We start from the raw sequence: 23215 nt of genomic DNA, 5'->3' as shown, positions 1-23215 counted from the left end.
CCAGAAACCCGTTCATGTACATGTAACCAATAGCAAACAAAATTGGACTGCAAAAAAAATTGGTAAATTTGGAGCAGTAGTTGAACTTAATTAGTTTTTTCCAGCGGTGGTCGGCCGACCACCGTTGGAAATGTACACACAAATACCACTTTTCTTGAAAATGACTTCACACCAGGTGCCATTATTTTACACTATCATTTACCAACATCCTAGTAAGGTATTTCGATGTTTGCAAATGTTGTATATTCCCTTTAATAGGCCTAATAAACTTTGCAAATATACAAAGGTCAGTAATATACTGCTTCTTTATCAATACCACGAGGATATACTAGCCGTTGAGTTTCTTTTATTACTTTAATCAAACTAGTTTTCAGCCGATAAGCTCAAGGGCTTCGGGAAAGCTCAAAATAGGTTAGGTTTACAGACGCAAAGGTTAATTTGCTAGACTTCGTGCCAAAATCACGAGATAACCAACAAGTTGTTTTGCAGCCCTTTGCCATTTCTAATGAATCATTGACTAATTCGTTATAAAGACTAAAAAAGGCAGATATGCTCGGTGGGCAATTTTAATATTAAGGAATGCAAACACTTCTTCACGCATTCAGTGGAGTCCAAGGATAGACTGCCAAAATGCCGATAGTTTTTCCAACGCAGATTGTTCTAGCTCTGCTTGTCGTTTTCAGTCTCAAAGCTGTTCCTGCTGTCGAGACTGAGTCCAGTGGTCCAATTGCTAACACAACATGTGGCTTGGTGATGGGAACAAGACCAGTGCTACCATTCCTCGATGGCAATATCACCACCTACCTTGGAATCCCCTATGCTGAGCCACCAACTGAAGATCGTAGATTTACAAAACCGGTTCCCAAGAAACCATGGCAGGGCGTTCTTAATGCGGTCGCCTACGGGCCAATGTGTCCACAGGTAACCTCAGACCCAACGGATATCATGGATGAGGCTTGCTTGTATCTGAATATCTTCATTCCGGATGATGCAGTACGAATCCACGGACCGTTACCCGTCATGGTTTGGATTCACGGTGGGAGCTTCACCAGTGGTAAGGGAGATACCTACCTTGGGTTTATGCTGGCAATACAAGGTGGAGTTGTCGTAGTCAATCTCAACTATCGTCTCGGTTTACTGGGGTTCCTCTCCACTGGCGATGATGCAGCTCCTGGTAACTACGGACTCTGGGACCAGAAACTGGCCATAGAGTGGGTGAAAGACAACATCGGGAATTTCGGTGGAGATCCTCAGCAGATCACGATCTTTGGTGAGTCTGCTGGTGGGATTAGCGTCTCGTTTCAGGCCATCTCGCCAGCTAATAATCGTAACTTGTTTCAGCGGGTTATTGCACAGAGCGGTGCGGCTGATGACACGGTGGTCTTACGTAGTGACGCATGCCGAGCTAACGCTGCCAAAGCCGGTTCACTTCTCGGGTGTGATGATATCCAGGCAGGCTATGAGTTTGTGGACTGTCTACGTGAAGTTCCAGCCCAGAGCTTTGTTGATATCCAGGCCGAACTGGGTCTGTTTGGGCCGTGTCTGGACGGTGAATTTCTTCCCGATTATGCTGACAATCTTCTCAATTCCCCACATTTTGGACAATATGATCTTCTCCTTGGGGTTAATAGTGACGATGGGTCATATTTTGCTATCAACCCAGATGGCATCAACAGCGCCACCTTACGGGCTCAAGTTACTAATTTCTTCAGTACCTCCTGTCGCTGTGGCAACATCGAAACACTGTCAGACGCAGCACTGTTTTTCTACACTAAGGGCGCCCTCGATGATACAAAAGCCAATCAGAAATCCTTAATGGTGTTTGGCGGGGACGCGTTATTCTACGTGCCGACCGTGAATTATCTGCATAGCCACTACAAAGCATCCGAGTCATCCCAGTATGGAACCAAGACGTACTTCTACTACTTTCCTATGGCGCATTTCCGGGATGACTTCATCCCACCAGGTTTCGAGGAGTACATCGACGGAGCCCCACACGCTGCTGATCTACCCTACGTCTTCGGTTTAGTGACGATTCTACCCTTCCAACCAGATGCTGCAAAGAACTTGAGCTTACAGATGATGACATATTGGACTAATTTTGCTAAAACTGGGTAAATATCAATTTATCGACTAAGAAGATCAACGATAAACACCCTATATTCTAATGTATCCCATGCGCACTTCCATTCTCAGTAAATCCTTGGTCAATTTTGCCAGGTTTTCGGCATTAAGTTAAAGATGTACATTTAATTTGAAAATGTTTTGCACATGCACTATTTTTGGCAAGAAACCGACTTCCTACAATTGCTCGTAACTATCTTTTTCTCAACAGAGATCCCAACTCAAATGGCCTCCCAGTCTGGCCAAAGTGGGACCCTAATAACGAGGAGTACATTATTCTTGATGCCACCATCTCCACCGACCAGCACCTGGTGCAGGATCGAATGTCCTTCTTTCGTGACTACATCCCAGAATTGACTGAGGTGACTGACCCCAACACCTGTTCCCTGAATGCTCCAAAGAGGAGCATAGTACCGCAGACGGATGGAGCAGTGCAGGTAGATATCAAAGCTGAAGATGGACATATCTTTGGTACAGTGATCGGTTCCTTAAAGAAGGCAGACGGTGCGATGGGAGGACATGACGTGGGCGAGTTCCTCGGGATCCCGTACGCCAAGCCACCTGTGGGAGCCCTTCGATTCCAGCCTTCACAAGAAATGTCAGCACTTCCTGATGATCCCCTGGAGCTTACGGTCAAACCACCAGCTTGCCCTCAGGTCCTTGGCAATGATCCCTGGATGATGGGAACTGGACTGAATGAAACAAATGAAGACTGCTTAACTGTCAATGTCTATGCTCCAAGCACGCCCTCTAGTGATCCGAATATGCCTGTTATGGTTTACATACACCATGGGTATGGTCTTTACGGCACAGCCTCAGCATACGATGCCACCACTCTTTCCTCCATGCTCGAAGCAGTTGTTGTTGTCGTCAACTACAGACTTGGAGCTCTTGGTTTCCTGAGTACAGAGAACAAGGATGCTCCTGGCAATGCTGGGTTGCATGACATTATCACAGCTCTTCAGTGGATCAACAAGTATATCGGAAGTTTCCAAGGTGACCCAAGACGTGTTACCGTCACCGGCTACGGTATAGGGGCGTCCTTTGTTCATCTTCTCTCTGTCTCTGAGAAAACCAAGGGTCTGTTTGATCGAGTTGTTTTGATGAGCGGATCAGCATTCACACCCATGGTGAATAATCCACAGATGGATCCGCTTGCACAGGCAGCTACCGTAGCTGAAAAGGTCAGTTGCCCAACTGATGGTAGAGCTATGTTAGACTGTCTGCAGGAGATACCAGTAGAAAAGGTGGTTGCCAACACTCCTCGGGATGACTTGTCTTTCTCCATGGCATTTCCACCCGTGGTTGATGGGGACATTCTCACAGACACTCCAACCAATTTGATAAAAGCTGGTAAGGTCAATGATGTCGACTTCATCATCGGAATTACTCAGAGTCAAACAGATGGCATAGTCGCTAGTCTTTTAGGAGATGACTGGGAAAGGTGTCCGAATAAAACTGAGGTCCAAGGGTTGATAGAATTCGTTATTGGGAAGCTATTCCAGAACAAACAGGACTTAATCTCGCTTGCCGCTATGAGCGAGTACCTAGAGGGTCATGAACACAATCCAAGCCCGTGTCTGGACCGGCAACGTCTCAACCGATTTATGCTAGACGTACTCGCAGCCGTGCCTTGCACCCAAGCAGCTAGATACCACTCTAACACCAACAACGATGTGTACATGTACACGTTTGATCAAGAGCCAAAGTATCACTACAATCCTCTACCATCCTGGACTGGCCCTGCCTTGGGTGATGATCTGCAGTATCTCTTTGGGTTCCCCTACTGGCCCATGGCGTCATACCCACTGACAGAAAACCCTGCCTACAGAATGAGCGACAGGAAGACGAGTCTAGAGTGGACAACAATGCTTTCAAACTTCATCAACGATGGGTGAGTGTATATCATTTAGGAACCTAACACCATAAATGGCAGAAGTGACATGATGAGGGAACTATTCCTCATATTCCCGAATATATTTTAACTTGTTATATCTTCTCAAATTAGTGTTAAAATCTTCCACCGTATTGGGAACTTAAACCAGTTTTCCCCTCTTATTTTATAGCTACCCCGGAGAGTCTCTTTCCGGTGTCGAGTGGCCTCGCTATAGCGCCCTCAACGCCAACCACCTGGCATTGGACTCGTGTCCAGAGGTTCAATCCAACCTTGTGGAGCACACATATCGCTTTTGGAACGAGGTGATTCCTTCTTTGGACGTCTCTCCAGACGCACCATCGATGAAGCCAACCCAGCACCCTACACCAGAGCCTTATATTGATGGAGGTTTAGGGTTGAAGTTGTCTCCTGATGAGGCTAACATGCTGATCAAAGCACTCTTTGGGACTAGCATTTGTCTAGTGGTCTTGTGTCTAGCCTCAGCTGTAGTGATCATAATGCAACGATTGAAAACAAAGAAAGCACCAGATCATGCTTATCCTGAATCAGGAGATAACGTGTACGATAATCCAAGCAAGATAGAAATTAAATCTCTTTGAAAGAAAAAAATGACATATTTGCAGTTTTAACAGTTTGCATCATAGATGTAAATAATTATCAATAACCAATAATATTACGTCTTAGCTTTTTGTAAAACATTTTTTTTTAAAATAATTATTTAGGAGTTTTAGAAGTTTATTTTAGCTTTTAGAATACAAAATACAATGTAAAAGGATTGATAATCAACATCTACGCTGCAAAGCACATTATAATAATGTTTTAGTGATTTAAGTAAGCATATGGGCGTCGCCAGGATTTTTTTCCCCCCAAACCCCTATATTTTCCAGCATTTTCCCGATTGATAATTTGTTCGAGGGTGGGCAGGGACATTATTCCCCCCACCCCATTAAATTAACAATTATGGCTTCGGGTCTCTCTTTCTCCCCCCCCCCCCCCCCCCCCCCCTTTTGGGGCTGCTCCGGGGGCAGCGCCCCCCCCCCCCCCCCGCGACGCCCATGCAAGTAAGCCTCGATATTACAGTCACGTCTTTATCTGTATGTTATGTTCACCTACATGTATTTAATTTGCATATCATTTTCAATGGTGGCATGTTTGTGTATTCTTTCATAATATTACTGCGATTCTCTTTTTGCACTACAAAGTATATAATGTTACCTTTTTCATACATATTTCATCTTATAATCGGTAGGATTATTCAAATACATCAGAAATACTGTAAAATTCATCAGTATTGAAGAGTCATGAAGAATAACTTGAATGCATTTCATTTATTTTCCAGTGACACATTGTCGGTTGCTATCAAAGTCTGTTGAGAGACATTAACGTTTTAAAGTATCAATTTCGAGCAGATTTTGAAAAAATTATTTCCCAGTCCTAAATTGTCTATCGATCTTTGAGTTTATAACCAATAACATACAATAATCGTTAGTTGAACACTACGGTTGAACATGTTGTGTGTGTGATAGTTCGCGATCTTGTACCTCTAATGGCTCATTCTTCCAGTGGAAACGTCACAATAGACTGCATAACGTGCGAAGGAGTGCACGTGGTACACAGTATGTTCGTCATCGTGACGCGCGCGTTTTGCACGCGTAACCAAAGTATCATGTCATTGAATCGTCTGCAACACAACATAGACTTGAATTCCTGTCCAGTCATCCATCTTACAGTGATAGATAATCCAGGGGGGTTTGCTATGGTAGAAACTGTATGCTGGAATACCCGACAAAGGATTCATGAGTTTCTAACTACTGTCATTTCAATCATGAACTTGTTGCTACAGTTGTTGTCCTAAATTTCCGGACTTTTTAACCGTGCTTTCGCATATGAATGATGTCTTCTACTGGTGATAATCTGAATTTACACGATGACCAAGATTTCATAGAGAGTTTGCAATCAGCCTCAGGCTGGACTGATAACCCGCCAAAACTCACCAAGTCCCAAGCTCCTAGTTTGTCTACTATCATGGAACATGAAGACAAGGCTACAGCGTGGCGGACAAGAAATATGGATTTGGGTGAATGTGATGATGAAGATTCCGGTAAGAATTCCCTTTTTAAAATTAAAATGGAAACTTTATTTTAACGCAAGATTATTAAATGTATGTAACCATACCATTATAATGCCAACACGTCAGCACTCACAGTAATTAGCAAAAGGGGGGAAATCAGCAGCAACGATAAATCACTATCAAAGCTCGGAATAGTACAATAATTAAATTATATTTGCCCCTTGACGTACTCCAATATTTCTAAATTCAAAGGAACTGAAAACCGCCCGGCATTGAAGTTAAATTTTGCATGTGAAAATGTAATTACGATAAACGTCCATTCAAACGTGATGGGCCTGCGTTCTCACCCAAAATTAACAAAGTTGAATACGTTTAATAAATATTAAACAAAATCCATTTCATAAGAGCTTTATTTGCATTATTGTTTCCCTGTTATGAATTATTACAGAGCCGGAGCTTACTCTTGATATTGAGCTTGAGGAGGGATGGGAGAAGGAACCACGTCCTACCGCAGCTGAGTTGGCCAGTGACTTCGAAGGAGGAGCCGGGGATAACATTGAAGATGACATATCAACCTATTGCCGCAACTGGGTGCTACCTCCATCAACCCGTACCGGTAGTTTGTATCGTCGATCACCAACTACACCCATCATGATGATATCTCAGTCAGTTGGTCCAGGCAAACTAACAATCAACACGTACGGAAATGATTTACCTTTGGTTGAAGACCAGCTTGGTGTCACCTCTCCAGAGTTTATGATGTACACCCCAGCGGCTACCCCTCCCAAGAAGCGGTCCGTCTTGCTTCAGACATCAGCGAATCCCATCCTGGCTGCTAGAGGGAGGAAGCTTTCAGCCCGCCCTAGGGACATCAGCTCCGGACGAGGTCAAGACTCGCGCAGCGATGCTGGAGATGCGAGCATCAGAATGATTCCACGACCGGAAGGTTTCATCATCTCAACTTGGATGGAGAGGAAGGTAGTTTCTTGTCGTGCAAAAAGCATCAATGTCGGCAGCTCTAGGTCCAGTGCTTTTCCTTGGCCGTCTTTTTCCATTCTTGACGAGGCACTCTACTTTGATGATAAAGATGAAATCATCAAATATCCCAGAGACATCAATGTCAGGAAGTCCAGGTCTCATCCATGCCTTCCGAACAGGACTTTTTCTGGATATCAGTCTCGCAATGCGTCGTCAGCAACATATCTGGTAGATAAAAGGAACGTTTTTGAGGTTGAGGCTGAAACATCATCCAAACTTGAATGTCAGTCGGATTCAGAAATCAACGGCATATCACCAGAGTCGCAGGAAATTGAAAGGCAGTCCTTGCATTCTCCTGCAGCAGTCATCGCTAAAAGTGGAACCGCTGTGTACAATGAAATAAGCAACCTATCGGCTTTATGTCTGCAACAACAGGACAGCAACTGTCGGGCAGCGGTGGGTCCTATACTCAAGGAAACTTACACTGGAGCCGATTCATATTCTAACTTCAGCAGGTTTGTGGCTTCAGAGCATACTTCAGAAACAAATCACCTTCTAGTGCATAGCGGTCAAACGGACAGAATCTTCCAAACCAAGACAACTGCAAAAAGTAGTTCTATGCCGAGAGGGAGTGACAGTAACGTTGTGCCATCAGGTTCCATCGGTCTCAGAACTCGGGGACCTTCCGATGCCAAGACGGAGAATCAAACTACATACCATGGGAACTTTTCTAATTCATCATCGTCAGCAGCACCTGAGCAGAGCAGACGGGTGAAAGCACCCACGAAGACTAAGACAAGGGAGTCTCAAATCACGTGCATTACTCGGTCGAAGCGGGCCTCAGCACATTTCAACAACTCCTCCGTCTCTGCCTCATCTGAATCTACTGTAGATGAGACCAGAGTCACCACGAGTCAGCAGCAAGCAGACCAGACTCGTATTCTTATTACGGGACCATTTCGTATCCCTCCTCCTCCGCCCCTGCCTCGCCCACCAGCAGCGATACCATGCTCGAAATTACGCAAAGAAAACAGAGACAATTTAACACGCTTAAAGACTGAAAAGGTGAATATTCTTTTATTTATAGGCATAGAATAATATTCTTGTGGTTATTTGACCATTCCATTTTCATTCTACAAATTATGCATATCATTTTTATCTGCGTTGACTGATATAAATATGCATGTATATCGCAAAATTATGTTCAAACTGTTGTGGTACAAAAAGTCTTTGATTTGTCTCATTGTGTATCTCATGTTATTTCATCTACGAACAGAAAGAAGATGACAATACTGCTAGTTCTAGCTGGCCGATTACTCGGACATCATTCATCCAGCTTGTAGACCAGCCCATCAAGAAGCAACCTTCAATCCGTCAGGCCAGCATTCCTTTATCACCCAACGAGGCTGAACAAGAGCTCATGATTAGTGCCATCCGTCCCATTCCCCTGCCGGCTTCTCGCATCAACAACAACCATCGGGTCGTGCCTCCGATTAACATGACAAACACAGATGACTCGGCGAGTAGGAATGCTCCCGTAGCCGAGACAGAGATATATGTGGGATCAGGAACAAGTAAGGTCCACAGAGTGGAGGTACCTCGATCTCAGAAGCCTGCATCGGAAGTGGATGAACTACCTGGTTGGCAAGAGACGCCCGTACCTAAGGGAGAACCAGGACTGCAACAAGCTCAGACACATACTCAATCCACAGAGCCAAAACCTGAAGAAGGTTCAAGTATATTATCACCTGGACCCAAAACCACACTTCATCCTATTCCTAAGTCACAATGGAGGTGTAGATTTATAGCAAGTACATCCAGTCAATATGGTCCAGCCCCTGACAATGCCCCTAGACTGGTGCTGCCGGTTGAGACATCCCAGCATCGATCCCAACTGACTATGCTGTCATCCAGATCAGTGATGACTGAGAGGTTGGAAACCAGACCACCAGTGCAGTTTGATTTCACAGCAAGCCTTCGTGAGCCACCATCAGTAACTAGGCAGCCGGTGGGACATGTTAACAGACGTCTTAATATTCATCTTGTACCATCATATGAACTAGGAGCCCGTTGGAGGCCAGAGCAGACTGGTGCAATTCCTGAAAATCGATGTGTTTCCAACCCCTTATTAGAAGACAAACTAGGCCTCTCATTGACAACATCTCGCGGTCGAGAGGCCAAAAAATCACGAAGCTACATAAAACCACTGGCCAAATCATATCCAACCCAGGCAAATGCTTACACAAAATCAATGACGTATGCCTCTCATATCCGTGGAAAATTGACAGGAGGGTTCACATCTCACCCAGTGACCTGCAAAACTCAGTGTACTTCCCAACGCCAGACGTTCATGACTGAGGCATCGCTAGCTAGTGAAGAACCTCAAAGAACCTCAAAGAATCGTCAATACAAAACTGGTGGCAGTATTCACAGGAACATGTAATGTGATGTTTGTTAAAAAAAAGTGTAACCGAGAACAGATTTGCTCTGGCGGAATGAATACATTCCAATTTTGAAGTAAAATAACAATTTTAATAAGCGAGGCCAACATCGACGTTAAGACTTCAAATGTTATCTAATGTGTAGAAATGAATAGAAAGATATCTATTGGTCTGTCCTTAATTGTATTTAAACAATTTACCTGTTAAAATTTCGTTCAAGGAATGGATGTTACAATCAAAATTTAAATTCAAACTTACAAAAGAAATTTTGAGGGGTATCAGTAATCAGAAATTAATCCTTGGGTGTATTCTTTGAAAACATGCAATAGCCGTTGAACTGATGCATGTTCTGCCTGACTCGAGAATGGGTCCTTAACAATAAACAATGTTCACAATCAACATAAAACAATGTGATTATTAATACATTTTCTGACGTAACCGAAAAAAGGACCAGTGCAGTGCTAGTGGTACAACAGAAAATCACATGATAATGTGGAAAATGAGGAGACTATACACAATTATTTTTAAGGCTAATAATTATTAAAGGATTCTTTACGTCCGGTATCGGTAATGAAAAGAATCAATATATATTAGGATAGAAAAAAATTTTTTTTAAATAAATGCTTTTAATCATAACACGTATTATAACTGGATGTATTTTATTGGCTGAATGTTTGACTAAGTGGGAGGAGTTAAATAAGGCATCGCCGAACAAACATAGAGGGCGCTAAACATAAACAATGGTGTATATCCTGTCTGATCCCCGCCGTTTTGCAATGTGCCATTATGTACATTGTGAGTATATAGTCTGGTACTCAAAACTCGCGCCCTTCTTACCCACGTGCACTGTTGTACTATACTGCATGCCGTAGTGCATATTGCATGTATTGCATAACAAGTGTATGACATGCATGATGAGTGGAAGTTTTCGTGTCGACAATTCAACTAAGATTATAAAGAATATACTCGACTCGTAAGTGTAGGTCCTAATCCCAGGCATTCGAGGCTGCATACTGAGAATAAAGAAATAAAATCGGTGAGAATTTAGCTGTGTAACTTGTTTTCAAGTATTTGATTGTAACGTACTGGCGTGGTATGCCTATCGGGCATGGTTTCTCCGGCACGGTACATGGGTCTGGTTTTGGAGCACTGACTCAGTCTGTACTCACTGTGGCGCTGTCACGCCCCAACTATCGCATCGGTCCCAACTATAGTTGGGCCTGTCCCAACTACAGTTGGGCCTGTCCCAACTGTAGTTCCACAGTTGGGCTGGCCCAACTATAGTTGGGCCTGTCCCAACTATAGTTGGGACGGTCCCAACTGTAAATTCCACTGTTGGGCTGGCCTATCTATAGTTGGGCCACTCCGATCTTTTTATTTTGCGGTGTCCCAACTATAGTTTACATTGATGTACAACTGTAAAACGTTCCCTACAGCTCTGATACGCGTCTGACTTTACTGGGGACCACTGAAATTAGTTATTGATGGGGCGAATCTATAGTTGGGCCACTCCAATCTTTTTATTTTGCGGTCCCAACTATAGTGTACATTGTTGTACGATTATAAAACATTCCCTACAACTCTAATACACATCTGACTTTACTTGGGACCAATGAAATTATCTATGGGTGGGGACCATCTGTAGTTGGGCCACCGCAATATTTTTATTTGGCGGTCCCAACTATAGTTTACATTGATGTACGACGACTATAAAACATTCCCTACAGCTCTGTTACATACTGTCCGACTTTACTTGGGACCTTTGACATTAGCTATGGGTGGGGCCCATCTATAGTTGGCCGGCCATGGCAATCTTTGAATTTGCAAAATGTTGCTGGACAATCAACCCAGCAGCTGGACAACTCATCCAACTAGGCAGTACCACGTGACCGGCCAGCCTTGCGGCATGCATGCACGACGAATACACGGTGCCAGCGCCGCGGAACATTTAATCCAACAAGATCTATCAAGCATGAAGCATCCGGCGCAACTCCAGTCCTAACTATAGTTGGGCCGACCCAACTGCCGCACTATAGTTGGGACAGTCCCAACTATAGTTGGGACCGATGCGATAGTTGGGGCGTGACAGCGCTGTCAGTGTCACTTGTGTCAGTCCCCCCATGGAGCTATACTCCATGGTCCTCTGGCCCGGCCGGCTGGGCCTGGGGCTTGATTTGTTTTTGCATGGGCAATCATGGGGGAATAACTAAACTAAACTAGGCCCAAATTTAGTTGAAGACCGTTGATTTGATTTTCTCATTTTGGAAAGAATGATGGGAAAAGATATTGCAACCTGACGCCACTTTTTTCTTCATATAATCATTCATAGGCATAGGCCTATATACATGTATGATCATCTCAATGAAATGATGATAAGACATGAATCTGGGAATGAAAAACATTTCCAATTTTGTTAGGAAATACTTTAAAAAAATTCTTGACTCTCCATAGACTTTGTACACAATCGTAGAAGTGGCGACAGGTTGCAACATTTTTTCCGAATGATGTAGTCATGGTAGTAATCCAGATGCCATGCACTTCTTAGGCGTTTGCTATTCAGCCCTATGTTGGCGGTTCCCATTTTTTCAATGTCTTTGTTCAAGGAGCGCTAGTCAGGATCCATAAACACGTATAAAAACAGCAACTCTTAACCTGAAATAGATTCATAATGTTATCCGTTGAAAAAAAAAGAGGCATAAGGCCCCCCAAAAAAGTCTCCGGTTTCTGGTATGGAGCTTGCCCCAAAAGTGGTGCGGCGACGCGGCTTTTTTTTTTTTTTTACCTGGTTTTTATTTTTTTTTGGCTTCAAATGTCGGCTGATGACTGCAAATGGTGCCCGACTAAACTTAGTGCAAATATATGGGAGTCCAGAGAGGCCACATAAATCTTATTCTCGATCATAACCCCATCTAAAAACACGTTAAAATTGTGCAGCAGCAGAATTCCAGTCAAACCAGTGAGTTTGGCGGTTTTGAAACATCATCTTGTATTGAAAAAAAAACTTTTTCACTTTGCCGACGCGCATGGCTACGGCGACGCGCGCGCATACCAGAAACCGGAGACTTTTTTTTTTTGGCCTAACATGTATGGCTTCTGTAAAAAAATAGCCACTGTGTTATTTTATATTTGTCAAAGTTTTCTGTGAAAATATAAAAATGTCAAATATTTGTCTTAAAGAGCTGTGATGTACATCAGTACTCGGTAAACTGCACACCGTTTTATGAAATATGTAAGCTGTTGATCAAACTACAAAATTTATATAACTTTAATTTTATTCTAAATCTAGGGCTGTCCCAAATATACCAAATATTTGAATAGTCGATCATCAACTGAACATGCATGCATCTTGTCCTCGGCTCTGCAGATTTCCTCGTTTTTTACTTCTCATGAATGCCATGACAAATATAAAAACACTGTACAAAGCCTTGTGTGATTTGGAATTGGAGTTTTGAATATTCAAATATTCGGTCAAACACAGTTTTGAGTAATCAAATACTTAATTTTCAAAAACAGACAGCCATATCTAAATCATTGTTTTTTCCCAGCCAATTCACTGCCGCTGGAACAAACTTTTTCCAGGGGGTGTTGGAATTTCTAAAGGACGGACAAAATTAATGCCAAATCGAAGCACAAAGCCCTTACACCGTGGCTTAATTTGGAATATGGATGCTCTGTGGTGCAATCTGAGGCGATTCATTTGACTTTTTTTAGCAAAAGTTTTTTGAGATTATAAAGGCAGTTTATTTCATTATTTTGTTTAGAATATACTGTTGCTCTTACAACATTTAACTGTACTGAAAAGTGGAGAACCCTGTATTTTTATCTCCATTTTTGGTTCTATTTAATTCTGGAAAAAGAATTGTATCATTATGCATGACATCGCATGTAAATATTACTGTTGCAAGGCTGCTTTCTTACATTGAGTAACATCCTTCGTGTATGTTTTGTTTTATTTTCCGAGCCCTTGCGGCGTGGGGCCACAGGGTCAGGGGCCCGCTTTAAGGCCTTGGAAAATGTTGGATTCTGGATGCACTGTGATGAAATATACTGAAGTATGCTGAAACTTATAAAACCCGAAAGGATGTTTTTTTGGTTCAAGTTAAAACAAATGGTTCCACTGGAAGCGGATGAATTCTGTTCATAAAAATATTCACATAGTTCTAACTCACCAAATGATGTAGCTCTCGTTATATTTGCAGTGTTATTTGTTTGTTACAGGGAATGGCAAATATGAAAGACTAAAAGACCAAATGCATCTTTATGCTAGGCAATGATTTATCGGTCTACTGAGTTTTTTATGAGGAAAACCTTGCAGAGGGTAAAACATGAATAGCTTTTTTATTAAAACAAAACAACACTGGAATTGGCGAAAAGCATGACTAGTTTAGCCCGTCCCACTCCTATTAGGTTGGGGATGTGTGTTCACCTTGCTATGTGTTAATGTTAGCAACGTCAATGAAACTTCCAAATGAAAAGAAAAACCTCCAGAGGAAAGGTATGAACATTTGCCCCTATTGAAAGATCGAATGAAAAAAATCCTGGCAAGCATAAACAACTTTGCCACCATTGTCATGGCCGAGGTTATTGCTTTCGGGTCAAAGCTTCCATCATGGGCTTTCATGGCGGAAATATCATAGACATATGTCATGATTTTAGATACCTTGAGAGAAATATTGATTCTGCACTGTCTGAAGATTAAGAAAATACCTCCTCTTGATATTTTACAGTGTTTGTGCTAGACTTTCAAAGCGCCGCGCTTAGCCACGACAAAACTAGAAATGAACAAAACGAAGGAGAAAGTTGTAGAGCAAGCATAATGTTTAGCGTAGCGGTGCAGTTTCATTGGCGTAGAACACTGCTGGCTGGAACACATTTTTGCCCGGGAGTAGGGGGTGCTGAAACATATTCCAGCACCCCAATCCAAAAAGTTGGGGGTGCTGCAGCGCCCACAGCACCCCCCGTTCCCGCGGGCTTGACCCAATTTGGGAGCTTAAAAAGCAAAAGAGGTGTTCATATGGTCCATACACTAGGGTTGGCTAGGCCAAAAAAAATGTAGTTCTGCTTCCGGTTACCTACCTACCATATTTATTTTGACAGCCCATACCCTATTTTTTTTTGGATAAAATGAGGAAAAAAACTGAAAATCATCAATTACTACCTCTTACCCGTGAAAACGTGCAGACACCTCCATATGATCATACACAAACAAAATTGTCAGAAAAAAAATTCCTTACCTACCTACCCTATTTTCAAATGCCATGTAATCGGAAGCAGAAGTATTGTTTTTTTTTTGGGGGGGGGCATATTATAGCAGAATTCTGTGAAAAGGGATGTGCACATGAATAGGGCGAAATAAAAAGATCTTCCAATCGACCGACCCTTCTTTCGAAAGGCATGTAATCGGCAGCAGAGTCAATTTGTTTGGCGTTAATATTTTTATCCCATGCCTGCACGCGCAGATAAGAGTACCCTGTTTGCTGGAAATCAAAGGTTGCATAATAAAAATGAGCAGAAAGTAAATACTGAACCGTTGGCTGAACTTTGGAGTTAATACTAGCGGCCTAGCAGGTACTAATTGTGCATTACAACTTGCCTGTATTTGATATACTTTGCCCAATGTTTCTGTAATTGTACCATCACAAATGAGCGAGTAGTATCTTCTCCAAACAGTGCTGCCAATGTTTATAATTTAATAGCAATGTTTATTGATAAAATTGAAAACTTGATCCATCCAGTTACAGCTGGTTCCTTTAGCATGAATGCGAATTGACCACATGTCTTTGTAATCTTGATAAAACTTACTACATGCAGTGTGCCATATGTTTGTATTGCTATTTGTATGTTTTTATCATTAACTAACATGCACATGTATGTATTTGCCATACTGTATTTTAGATTTTTATGCTGTATGCCGTATTGAAACAACTGGTTTTTTATTTTGAAAATTTTAAGGAGGAAATGCTGAATGGAAATGTAGTTGTGCATGCTGAAGGTAGATTGTGTACTTGTACAGTAGTTTGCACTGTGTACTTGACCTACATGTAGTAGTCTTGTGTAACCCTTGTTAATGTAACCTACAATCCATGAATACAAATACAGATTGAACAATTTTGTTCACATTTTTCAAGGTCTCTGAAGTTCTAGCAAGCTTTATGTTTTAGGAGTACTAGAACTGTACAGTCATGGTCCGTTGATCTACCTAGCTGTGTTTTTTAATATCATACTTGTTTCCTTCTTTACAGCTTTTTCCTTGAATGTTATCTTTCCAGGGTTTCTTTGTGCCGGTGTCTTCCGTTCCTCATCCCAAGATGGTTGTTTACATGCAGATTCTCCTAGCAGCGTGTGTGTTATTGCTTGCTCAAGCAGAGAGGACAACCTTAGAGGATTACATCAATACCTGCATGGATGGCAAATATCAAAAGAGCAAACCAGGACCGGAGGCGTCACTTTTTAACCAGGTCAGTAAACGGGAGTATCCCGGACCCTCACCCTCCTAAATCCTACAAAATCTACCAGGAGGTTTTAAAAGATTTGACAGAAAACAGAGAAAAAGAAAGACTGATTACCGTCACTATCCAACCTGTGTTTATCTTTTTTTACATATCGCTATTTCATATCTAGTGTGCTCCTTGGAAGAACAGGTCGTGCTGTACGCCTGAAGTAACTGAAGACATGCATGTATCACCAACATGGCACAGCTTTGATTGGAATCATTGCCCTACTGCACTATCTGAACCATGTCAGAGATACTTGATGCAGGATCTATGCTTCTATGAGTGTTCACCCAATGTGGGTCCGTGGTTGGTACCTGTAAGTACAGTGCTGATTGAAACTAAGATGTTCATTATATAAATTTGGGGTCCACTTTTTTCCTTTCGCTGTTACATCTGACATCTATGATTTTATAATTCTGATGCACTCCTTAATGCAGTCGGTTTGAAGTCATTCTTAGTGATACTTGAATGGAAAATTATGAAGTACCAAGGTAACAGGGACAGAAAAATGTCACATTTTGGACCCTAAATTTAAAGAATGATCCATGCACATGTGATTTACTCATGAATTATCTATGGAACTAAATCATACATTGCATTTCATAGCAGTGCTAACACCAGAGAATCGCATGGTCTTGCACAATAGAACGTGACCGTTGCCCACCTCATGTCAAGCTCATTGTTGACCTGTTTGCATGTATATTTAAGACTTTAAGGCCAGCTTTAGCCTACTTTTCAAAGTTTACAGTAAATAATAACCATGACTCAAGTGACATGTCTTCCTGTGCTGACTTTTTGTTTTCAGCACAACATCAGCATTAGGAATGAGAGATTCCTGGGTGTACCCCTCTGTAAGACAGAATGCCATGCGTGGTTCAACGCTTGCAGAAGTGACTTCACATGCAAAGATAACTGGGCTAAGGGCTGGGATTGGTCAAGTGGTAAGTCTGTACAGTCTACAAAAAGAAACTTGGTCATATCGTTCTCAAGATGTAGACTATTGTACGTGTCCTTGTCAAAGTTCTAGTTCTTATCTAATCAAAATTCAACAAGGTTGTTTGAAAGTTGCAATAAGAATTCAAAGCAGTTGGACTGTCATCCTTCATATCAATGACGTCCCAAGCACCTGCTACTAATTCAAAGCACATCAAAGAGTCCACTATTTTTTTAGATGCAATTTGGCGTAATATTTTAAAAAATCCTTTCAACTTGAATTGATCAAATAATTAATTTGAAATGATATGATGACTTTAGTGATATCCATTAACTGTTAATACTTGTCTGCACTTGTCGTGTATTATTCAGGAGGCAATGAGTGTCCAGCTGATACCACCTGTCGTACCTTCAGTGAAACCTTCAAGACACCAGAGAACATGTGTGAGAATATTTGGGGAGGTTCCTTCAAAGTAGTTCCTGACAACGAGCCTTGTATGCTTCTGTTTTTTAATGGTGATAACAATCCAAATGACAAGGTAGGTTTGCTGAGAATGGTTCCCGTAACACTTGCTGCCCAACTTCTCCAAAATCAAACACCTTTCCCATTTTTGAGAATTCAAATTGTTGATGCCCCAAATTGTGCACTACAAAGTATGTGCCTATAGTGGCCTGCTAAGTGTTCAATTAAAAAGAAGTCGAAGGTTGAAGATGAAAATGTTCAGGATTTTGTTGTTTACCTTGTTCATATTTTTGAAACAATTGTTTGAAAGACAACACTGTGTTTTGAAAACAACAACGACCTTTGGAGTTATGCCTTGCTGCTTATCTTTGGATTCAATATGAATGACACAGCGCTGTTGACAATGATGCCGATTTACATGATCATTTGTCAATTGATGATGAAAGATATCTTTGGAGTCAGTATTGGGAGAGACTGTTTGTTATGCAACGTATAAAATGATTGTCTGACTGTGCAGGAAAAATTGAAGCAGCCAAACACATTTTCTTGGCACTTGTTTTATTCAGGTTCCAAACGACATTCTTTTGTGCATGGAATGTACATATAGGTTTTTCCACAGTAGTGGGGCACTTTGAGAAATAAAATTATCAAAATTTAGTACAAATTTAATAAGAAGTTCATGAATAGATAGCAACAACCAATAGATCAAGAAAAAGAGTGCGGGAAATCAAGGTTGTCAGATCTGCCTGTACAAATCTCCCATAGTGAAAAGTAACAGGGATGGACACAAGTGTGACAAATGTGAGTCCCCATTACGCTTCTCTATGGGAAATATGTGCAGGCAATATTGGATATGATGCTCTCTTAAAATGTACAGCTGGTCATCTCTATTCTTTGCACATTTCTAAGGTCAGGTAAATGAGTTGAAGTGATCCAAAGGACATAGAAAGTGGATCTGGTCATAAAATACATGTCTGTCTTCCATGTCACGCTTGTGTACCGCTAATAACCATGGAAAGGTTTAGATGTGATGTACACTGTATTATACTTATAGAATTTTACACAGCTATATGCCCAGTAAGGCAGTAACACAAAGCTCGGTGGATTGGTTTGCTTGCGCCAGTGATGTAGTGCCTTGATGCTGGGCCTTGGCCTTAAGGCTGCCTTAAGGCTGGATTTTAGGGCCTTGGCCTTGGCCTCGAGGCTTGAGGGCAAAAGCCTTGGCCTTGGCCTTGAGGGTTCAGGGCCTTGCAATTTTGAGTCAAGGCTCTTCAAGGCCCATAGATTTTTGCATTTTCCAGATAAATCTGTTCGAAATTTTGCTGTTACCATTTTAATCGTATTACCATGGAAGAGGGAAGCACCCTATAGATTTGTGTGTTGGGCACACTTCCACTTTTGTAGCATCACATTTTGTTACCATTGTAGTAGATTTGCTGCAAAAATATTCCGTACACTTGTGGGGCTAATGAGATGATCACTTTAATTGCATATAACTATGGAATAGATTTGATTGGTTGTATATGTCTCCCTGATAAGTGCTAAAGATTTGCATGTATCTGCTTTAGATAATGCTGATATTTCTGACCATGTTGGGCCAGCAAATAAAAATTTCCCAAATCAGTTTCTTTGATCCCCCTTTTGTTACACTTGGGAGAATTGTGTGTCAATATAGAAGTAAATCATTATTTTGTTTAGTTAAACCATATTGAAGACCTGAACTTATACTTTAATAGATACAGTGCAGTCATAAAACGGTGTAGGCCTATGCGAGCATGTTGATTGCATTTAAAGAAATGTTGTTCTTCGTAACGAGCAATTCGTGATGATAAGGGCGGATCCAGGGGGGCCAAAAGGGGCCATGCCCCCCCCCCCCCAAATAAAACGAAACCATTTTTTTTATGTGACGTCGTAATAAAGGCAGGCAATGAGTACACCACCATCTTTTCCTCAAAAAACATCGGTTAATATGGTCAGAAATTGCCTCAAATCGCACCACAGAGCATCTCGAATCCAAAAATTTTTCGGGGCCCTTAAGCGGGCCCCGAAGCCCAAGCAGTAATTTTTTGACCCACTTTTTTGGGGGGGACCAAAATTTCTTTGCCCCCCCCACCCCAAATTGTGTTCTGGATCCGCCCTTGCGTGATGATGTGTCACTCATGTGACTATAATTAGTTCTATATCAGTGGTCATTTCATAAAACAGGGCCTTGGCCTTGGCCTTGGCCTTGAGGGTTAAGCCTTGGCCTTGGCCTCGAGGCTTGAGGGTCAAAGCCTTGGCCTTGGCCTTGGCCTTGAGGGTCAAAGCCTTGGCCTTGGCCTTGGCCTTGAGGGTCAAAGCCTTTGCTCCAACACTGGCTTGCGCCGAGAGGAAGTTAGCAGTACATATTATGTAATCACAACACACAGTTTTGTTAACAAAAGGCACATCATCTATGCACATGTGGATATACCAGGACAAAGCTAAGTCATTTCTGTACATTAATTGCTTATAAAAAAAACCCTTCTTTCTGTCTTTAGATTGCGCGTTTGAAAGCAGAGGAGTTGCTGAATGCTGGATCGATGGCCACGCTGCATGTATGGGCCCTGCTGGGTGTTATTCTTGCTACTATTTGCTTGACAACTCCTTAAGTTAAAAAAAAAGTCTTCGGTTTCTGGTATAGAGCTTGCCCCAAAAGTGGTGAGGCGACGCAGACTTTTATTTTTGGTCCCCCTACTGTTTTTTTTCCCTTCAAATGTCGGCTGATGTTGCAGATGACGCTTCGATCCCCTTAAAGTCTCAAAAATATCCTTCAGGGTGAAGCTTGAGGTGACCTCAGTGAGGCCATAAGGCTTGAGAATTCTGCACCCATTTACGATCTCGACGAACACGAGCATTCTTTGGGAAATTGGATAGTCAAGACAGAAATCAGAGAAAATGGTAACAGGAGACCATACAGCGACATCGACATCGTGCATGTGCTGCCAGGCTGGTCGTTAGTCTGCTCCCTTACATATTGCGCTAATTAAAAGATAACACGACCTTCGCTCCCTCAGTCTGGCTTCCAGACGCACAATTACGTAACTACAACAAACTGTCTGCAAATGGTGCTCGATCGTAATACGTTAAAATTGTGCAGCAGCAAGATTCCAGTCAAACCAGTGAGTTTGGCGGTTTTTGCCGACACGCATGGCTACGACGACGCGTGCGCAGACCAGAAACCGGAGACATTTTTTTGGCTTAAAAAACCTGAATGAACAAAACTATTAGCACCGCTGTAGCCTATTTTTTTCATATTGGCTCAACGGATTTCCCAAGCAGGATCGAGGAACTCAAAGTGATATTCTCAAATTTAATTTAATAATTAAAAGGCTAAGAACAGCATTGGAAACTGTTCAAATCCTCAAACAAAGGTTTCTTGGTGAAAACGTGTTCCTTGTTGCAAAATGTATCATTATATCAAACACACACGGAAGGTACTCTTTGAAACATACTGGTTTTTTTTTTAGATAAATGATGAGAATGATGATGAACAATTTGTTTCGTACATTTTGTTTACTATGTCTGTGAAGCTCCATGCTTTATTTGAAGCAGATTTTTGACCATTTTTTCAGACTTTCAAATTGTATGTGCTTGACAAGAAACGGTTTTTATGACAATGTTTCAATCTCAGATGAAACACTGTGTGAAGCTCTTCTTCTGTAAAGTACATCCCTCTCAACAACTAAATAGCTGCCAATGATTATCATACAGGATATGGTTGCATCTGATACGTTTAAGTTGGTTCATTAAAGTGATGGAAAGACAAACTGCATGAAAAGATAAAATATATAGGAAACCCTAGAGTATTAGTCAAGTTTACAAGATAAACCTTATATAAAGCACAGGCTTAATTTTTGTACAATTGTAAGATGTTTTAAACCACTGATTTGGTTTTTAATTTGCACCATGTAGTGGTGCTTTGTTTACTTATCCCTTCTAGATTATATTTGATTTCTTTAATTTCTTATCGAGTGTTTGTGCAACATTATGGGGATTGTTGTATTCAGTTCGTGCATGGAAATTTTGAAAATTCTGTCACTTGAGATTTGTAAAAATGTAGAAATTATATATGAACCAACTTAGTTTATGTATTTGTGATTTATATATAAAAGTGCCTATTAATGTGAATCATTCACTTGCCTTGTAAATTATTTTCAATTGAACAAAAACAAATATAAAATTTTACATGTCTCGCACATTTCTCATGTCTGCAGGACACTTTTTAAAAATTGTTTTTTTTCGTTTTCAATGCTGCAAGATTTCCAGAAAGTATGCTGGAATCGTCAATGAAAATTACAAAAAAGCTGTGATTACATTTGTGTCTATTTACCTTCAAGAAAATGTGTTAATGTATAATTGAAAAGATTTGTGCATGTCTGCACTTATTCCAATCAGTTTTTGTTCTTTTTGTTGTTTTTTGGTGGTCATTTTATGTTTAAATCACAACCCAAGATCATTTTACGCTAAGGATCATGATTTCTTTTCCTGAAATCAATATCTAAGTAGAGAAAAGTTACTGATCATGAAAACTGTATTGTGTTGCAGAATGACTTGTCATGACTTGTAATAAAATTTGGAATAATAATTTTCATTCAGTGTCTTTCTTATTTCCTCATGCCATGGTTAGTCTTTGTTTACAAATTTGTATTCTTAAACATGTTTGTCATAAGCATAGGACCAGTGACCACCAGGTGGTGAATTATTTAAATTGTTCAAACTTGAGAAGAAACAATTTCAGCAATCCATCTGCTTTTTTTTTTCGAGATAAAACTTCAATCATGAGAGGGCGCTAATTATACAGGTTCAAACTTTTTTATTTGGTTAAAGAGGTAAAGAGAGGGCGCTTTTTATGCACGCGCACGATGTTAATGTTAAGATAAATGTGATTTTCCGTCCCGATAATAAGATTTCATGTCATAATTATTACACATACGAAAGTAACAAAATAGGTTTTTCATAGATTATATACAGTAGTTCTCAAATCAGCAGGACCAACAAGTTGGAAATGAGTAAATTAAGGTTTGCAAAATGGGCGCCAGGGAGAGAACGTGGATAATGAGGATTTTTTTGTAATGTAAGTCAGATTTGGAATAACATGTGCAACTCGACTGAGACTGAACCTCAGATATTAATGAATTTTAACAGTGGATTGCCACGCTTAAATACGTGGTAGAAAAACGTTTGGGAGAACATCGCTTTAGACAATTTTGTAGTGGTGCTACTGGAGTATATCCCACAGTAAAAAAACGTAACTTTTACCGTATGAGGAAACTTCATTATGATAGATTTTATAGTGAGACCATACGGGATAATATTATCCCTGTAATGACATTTCGTGCAGTTCACAGACGCAATCGTAACGCCAGGAAACGCAGAAATGAATACATTTTGAAAATCATCCTTAGTCAATTGAACACTGTAAAAACCTGTTGCACTGAAAACGCTTAAACGGAACATATTTTGGAGTGGGAGGTTGGCAAAAAATTATCCGTATAAGGGAATGTTGCGTAGAAACAACGTGCGCAACTCACTAAGCTTGAAACGCAGATATGAGCATATTTGTACATATTATGTGAGCACAAAGCAAGGCGTCGATGCCAGTCTGCTGGTAACAGCTACATGGACGATTTTGTGACTGGAAGAAATTGGGATTGAAGTATCCCGTATTGATACGATTTGTACAGCAATAACGTCGTAACGTGGACACCAAAAAACCGCAGTTATGAGCACATTTCTGCATTTCAATGATGATTGCCCGTGTAATGAAAAATCAGGTGTGGGAAACAGCTATTC

The 23215-nt window shown here is 41.2% G+C and overlaps 3 protein-coding genes across 6 annotated transcripts; all 3 read left to right on the top strand.

The window, feature by feature from the left end:
* The first annotated feature begins 381 nt into the window (after nucleotides 1-381).
* LOC119729267 lies at nucleotides 382-4912 on the top strand. Its single transcript, XM_038201870.1, has 3 exons — nucleotides 382-2114; nucleotides 2336-4018; nucleotides 4191-4912. The coding sequence occupies exons 1-3, from the start codon at nucleotides 631-633 to the stop codon at nucleotides 4618-4620; spliced, it is 3597 nt and encodes a 1198-aa protein (XP_038057798.1). The 5' UTR covers nucleotides 382-630; the 3' UTR covers nucleotides 4621-4912.
* Nucleotides 4913-5651: 739 nt separating this feature from the next.
* LOC119728801 lies at nucleotides 5652-10149 on the top strand. The gene is made up of 3 exons (XM_038201199.1): nucleotides 5652-6122; nucleotides 6541-8135; nucleotides 8347-10149. The coding sequence occupies exons 1-3, from the start codon at nucleotides 5912-5914 to the stop codon at nucleotides 9511-9513; spliced, it is 2973 nt and encodes a 990-aa protein (XP_038057127.1). The 5' UTR covers nucleotides 5652-5911; the 3' UTR covers nucleotides 9514-10149.
* Nucleotides 10150-10368: 219 nt separating this feature from the next.
* LOC119728799 (folate receptor beta-like) lies at nucleotides 10369-22013 on the top strand. 4 transcript variants are annotated; one of them, XM_038201195.1, is made up of 6 exons: nucleotides 10369-10547; nucleotides 15754-15969; nucleotides 16133-16321; nucleotides 16811-16946; nucleotides 17311-17477; nucleotides 19921-22013. In XM_038201195.1, the coding sequence occupies exons 2-6, from the start codon at nucleotides 15766-15768 to the stop codon at nucleotides 20029-20031; spliced, it is 807 nt and encodes a 268-aa protein (XP_038057123.1). In that variant the 5' UTR covers nucleotides 10369-10547; nucleotides 15754-15765; the 3' UTR covers nucleotides 20032-22013. The 4 variants fall into 4 exon arrangements, with proteins under 4 accessions (XP_038057123.1, XP_038057125.1, XP_038057126.1 ...); XM_038201197.1 differs by having other exon boundaries at nucleotides 10370-10547; nucleotides 15781-15969; XM_038201198.1 differs by lacking the exon at nucleotides 10369-10547 and adding an exon at nucleotides 15061-15079 and having other exon boundaries at nucleotides 15781-15969.
* The last annotated feature ends 1202 nt before the right edge of the window (nucleotides 22014-23215 follow it).

Source organism: Patiria miniata, unplaced genomic scaffold (genome assembly GCF_015706575.1).
Source record: "Patiria miniata isolate m_02_andy unplaced genomic scaffold, ASM1570657v1 HiC_scaffold_20, whole genome shotgun sequence".
NCBI lineage: Eukaryota > Metazoa > Echinodermata > Asteroidea > Valvatida > Asterinidae > Patiria > Patiria miniata.
This window is presented reverse-complemented; position numbering and strand designations above follow the sequence as displayed.

Bases quoted from the DNA above. Each gene is read 5' to 3' on its own strand.
- LOC119729267 (XM_038201870.1), top strand. From the start codon at position 631: ATGCCGATAGTTTTTCCAACGCAGATTGTTCTAGCTCTGCTTGTCGTT. The intron at 2,115-2,335 runs GTAAATATCAAT...TTTTCTCAACAG, and splicing joins ACTAATTTTGCTAAAACTGG to AGATCCCAACTCAAATGGCC. The intron at 4,019-4,190 runs GTGAGTGTATAT...CTTATTTTATAG, and splicing joins TCAAACTTCATCAACGATGG to CTACCCCGGAGAGTCTCTTT.
- LOC119728801 (XM_038201199.1), top strand. From the start codon at position 5,912: ATGATGTCTTCTACTGGTGATAATCTGAATTTACACGATGACCAAGAT. The intron at 6,123-6,540 runs GTAAGAATTCCC...GAATTATTACAG, and splicing joins ATGTGATGATGAAGATTCCG to AGCCGGAGCTTACTCTTGAT. The intron at 8,136-8,346 runs GTGAATATTCTT...ATCTACGAACAG, and splicing joins CACGCTTAAAGACTGAAAAG to AAAGAAGATGACAATACTGC.
- LOC119728799 (XM_038201195.1), top strand. From the start codon at position 15,766: ATGTTATCTTTCCAGGGTTTCTTTGTGCCGGTGTCTTCCGTTCCTCAT. The intron at 15,970-16,132 runs GTCAGTAAACGG...TTTCATATCTAG, and splicing joins AGGCGTCACTTTTTAACCAG to TGTGCTCCTTGGAAGAACAG. The intron at 17,478-19,920 runs GTAGGTTTGCTG...TTCTGTCTTTAG, and splicing joins ATAACAATCCAAATGACAAG to ATTGCGCGTTTGAAAGCAGA.